Source organism: Eimeria mitis, genomic scaffold, assembly GCF_000499745.2.
Source record: "Eimeria mitis Houghton genomic scaffold, Emh_scaff4315, whole genome shotgun sequence".
Lineage (NCBI taxonomy): Eukaryota > Apicomplexa > Conoidasida > Eucoccidiorida > Eimeriidae > Eimeria > Eimeria mitis.
Window position 1 is genome coordinate 1 of NW_013572635.1, and position 2,441 is coordinate 2,441.

Consider the following 2,441-nt stretch of genomic DNA (forward strand, 5'->3'; position numbering starts at 1 on the left):
GCTGCTGGTGTTTAGCCTGCTGCAGGCGTTCGTTTTCTCTCGGTTTGTCTCCGCCTGGGTAGAAGCAAAACCCCACAGTATCATGCAATTCAAAGCTGTACGCTAAACCCTAAACCCTCATAAACCCTAAACCCTCATAAACCCTCATAAACCCTAAACCCTCCTAAACCCTAAACCCTAAACCTCCATAAACCCTAAACCCTCATAAACCCTAAACCCTAAACTTTCATAAACCCTTAACCCTAGACCACATAAACCCTAAACCCTAAACTTCATAAAGCCTAAACCCTCATAAACCCTAAACCCTAGACCTCATAAATCCTAAACCCTCATAAACCCTAAACCCTAAACCCTAAAGCATCATGCAACAGAAAGCACTGTATAAAACCCTAAATTCTGGTTCATGCGGGGTATGAAGTTGGCACCGTTCTTTTGAGGGTTTAGAGTTTTAGGGTTTAGGGTTTAGGGTTTAGGGTTTAGGGTTTAGGGTTTAGGGTTTGTGTTGAGTTTTGGTGGACAGGTATCGACGGCATTTCGCGTTAAGCTGAAAAGGTTCTTCAAAAGTCAGTCTTTCATCTGCTGCTGCTCTTGCTGCTGCTGCTGCTGCTGCTGCTGCTGCTGTTGCTGCTGCTCCTGTAGTTGCTGATACGGTTTGTGTTGGTTGCGCTGCAGCAGCAGCAGCAGCAGCAGCAACAGCAGCAGCAGCAGGTGCTGTGTGTCTTGGTTCTTGCTGATGAAAGCCTTTCTGCTGCAACCGCTGCTGGTTGTGCTGCATCATCATCACCAGCAGCAGCAGCAGCAACTGCAGCAGCAACTGCAGCAGCAGCAGCAGCAGCAGCAGCAGCAACGGTTGTGTTTTTGTGTTTGTGTGCAGATGTAGAGCGGTGCTGCAGCAGCTCAGCATCGGCGACTCCGCTTGGTTTGCTGCTGGCGATGAAATTTCTTATTGAAAACCCCCAGCAGCAGCAGCAGCAGCAGCAGCAGCAGCAGCAGCGGCAGCAGCAGCAGCAGCGGCAACAGCAGCAGCAGCAGCAGCAGNGCAGCAGCAGCAGCAGCAGCAGCAGCGGCAGCAGCAGCAGCAGCGGCAACAGCAGCAGCAGCAGCAGCAGGTTGAATCACCACAACAGGTGCCGAAGAGGCAGCAAAGAAGTACAGGACACCAGCAAAGACAGAAGCAGCAGCAGCAGCAGCAGCAGCAGCAGCAGGATAGACTGTTCAGCCCTCCCCCTCATGAGCTGCAGCTGCTGCTGCGGTGCATAGAAGCGGAATGGCCAACCAAGTAAACTGCTGCAGCATGCTGCTGCGGCGGCAGCACAGCTGCTGCTGCAGCAGAGCAGCTGCTGCTGCTGCAGCAGAGCTGCTGCAGCGCAGCTGCTGCTGCAGCGCAGCTGCTGCAGCTTTCTGCTGCTTTTGTTTTCTATTTCAGCCGCAAAGGCAAAATGCACAGCCAAGACTTTCAATCAAATTAATTTATACAGCAGCAGCAGCAGCAGCAGCAGCAGCAGCAAAGACAGCAGCAGCAGCAGCAGCAGCAAAGACAGCAGCAGCAGCAGCAGCAGCAGCAGTAGCAGCAGACAGTATTAGCTGCTGGAGAGAGGCAGGAGCAGCAGCAGCACGATAGAAAGGCAGAAAGTAAAATAAATAAACAAAGACAGCATACAAACAAAAAACAAATAAATAAATAAATAAAACTAAAAAACAAATAAGTAAATAAATAAAGTACACAGACAAATAAATAAATAAAAAACAAACAGAAAAAAAACAAAAAAAAAATAAAACAACCACAGCACCGTGCGGTCTATCTTTGTTTGTGGTGGTGTTTGTTTTTCTGTTTATTTTATATAATAAAAATAAAAAATAAAAAATAAAAAATAAAAAGAAAAAATAATAAAAATAGTATAATGAAATGAATATTAATATTATATATAATAAACAAAGACAAATAGACAGGCAAAGACAGCCACCCTAATAAAGACAATAAATAATAATTTGTATAATAAACAGGGAAAGAGCAGCAGCAGCAGCAGCAGCAGCAGCAGCAGCAGCAGCAGCAGCAACAGCAGCAGCAGCAGCAACAGCAGCAGCAGCAGCAACAGCAGCAGCAGCAGCAGCAAGAGACAGCCGACGGGATCGATTGCTGTGTGTTGTTTATTGTCATTTAATATATAAAAATAAAATATATAATATTTTTTTATAAATTTATTTAAAAAAATTAATAAATATAATTAACTTAATTCAAACACTGCAGCAGAGCTGCCTATACACCCCAGAAGGAGGAGCCTCGGCAGCAACAGCTGCTGCTGCTGCTGCTGCTGTTGCTGCTACCCCCAGCAGCAGCAGCAACAGCAGCAGCAGCAACAACAAGAATAACAACACTATCAAATAAAAAACATCTAAGTAATCCCTCAAAAACTAACGGAAATTCCTGCTGCTGCTGCTGC

The 2,441-nt window shown here is 45.9% G+C and overlaps 1 protein-coding gene across 1 annotated transcript in view; it reads left to right on the forward strand.

Moving 5' to 3' along the window:
* Positions 1-362: 362 nt before the first annotated feature.
* EMH_0074160 (uncharacterized protein) overlaps positions 363-2,441 on the forward strand; it is a gene marked incomplete at both ends in the record, with an annotated part of 4,662 nt that continues 2,583 nt past the window's right edge. Inside the window, 4 exon segments of the mRNA XM_013499430.1 lie at positions 363-410; positions 673-1,036; positions 1,040-1,213; positions 2,005-2,139. Coding sequence (XP_013354884.1) covers positions 363-410; positions 673-1,036; positions 1,040-1,213; positions 2,005-2,139 — 721 coding nt within the window.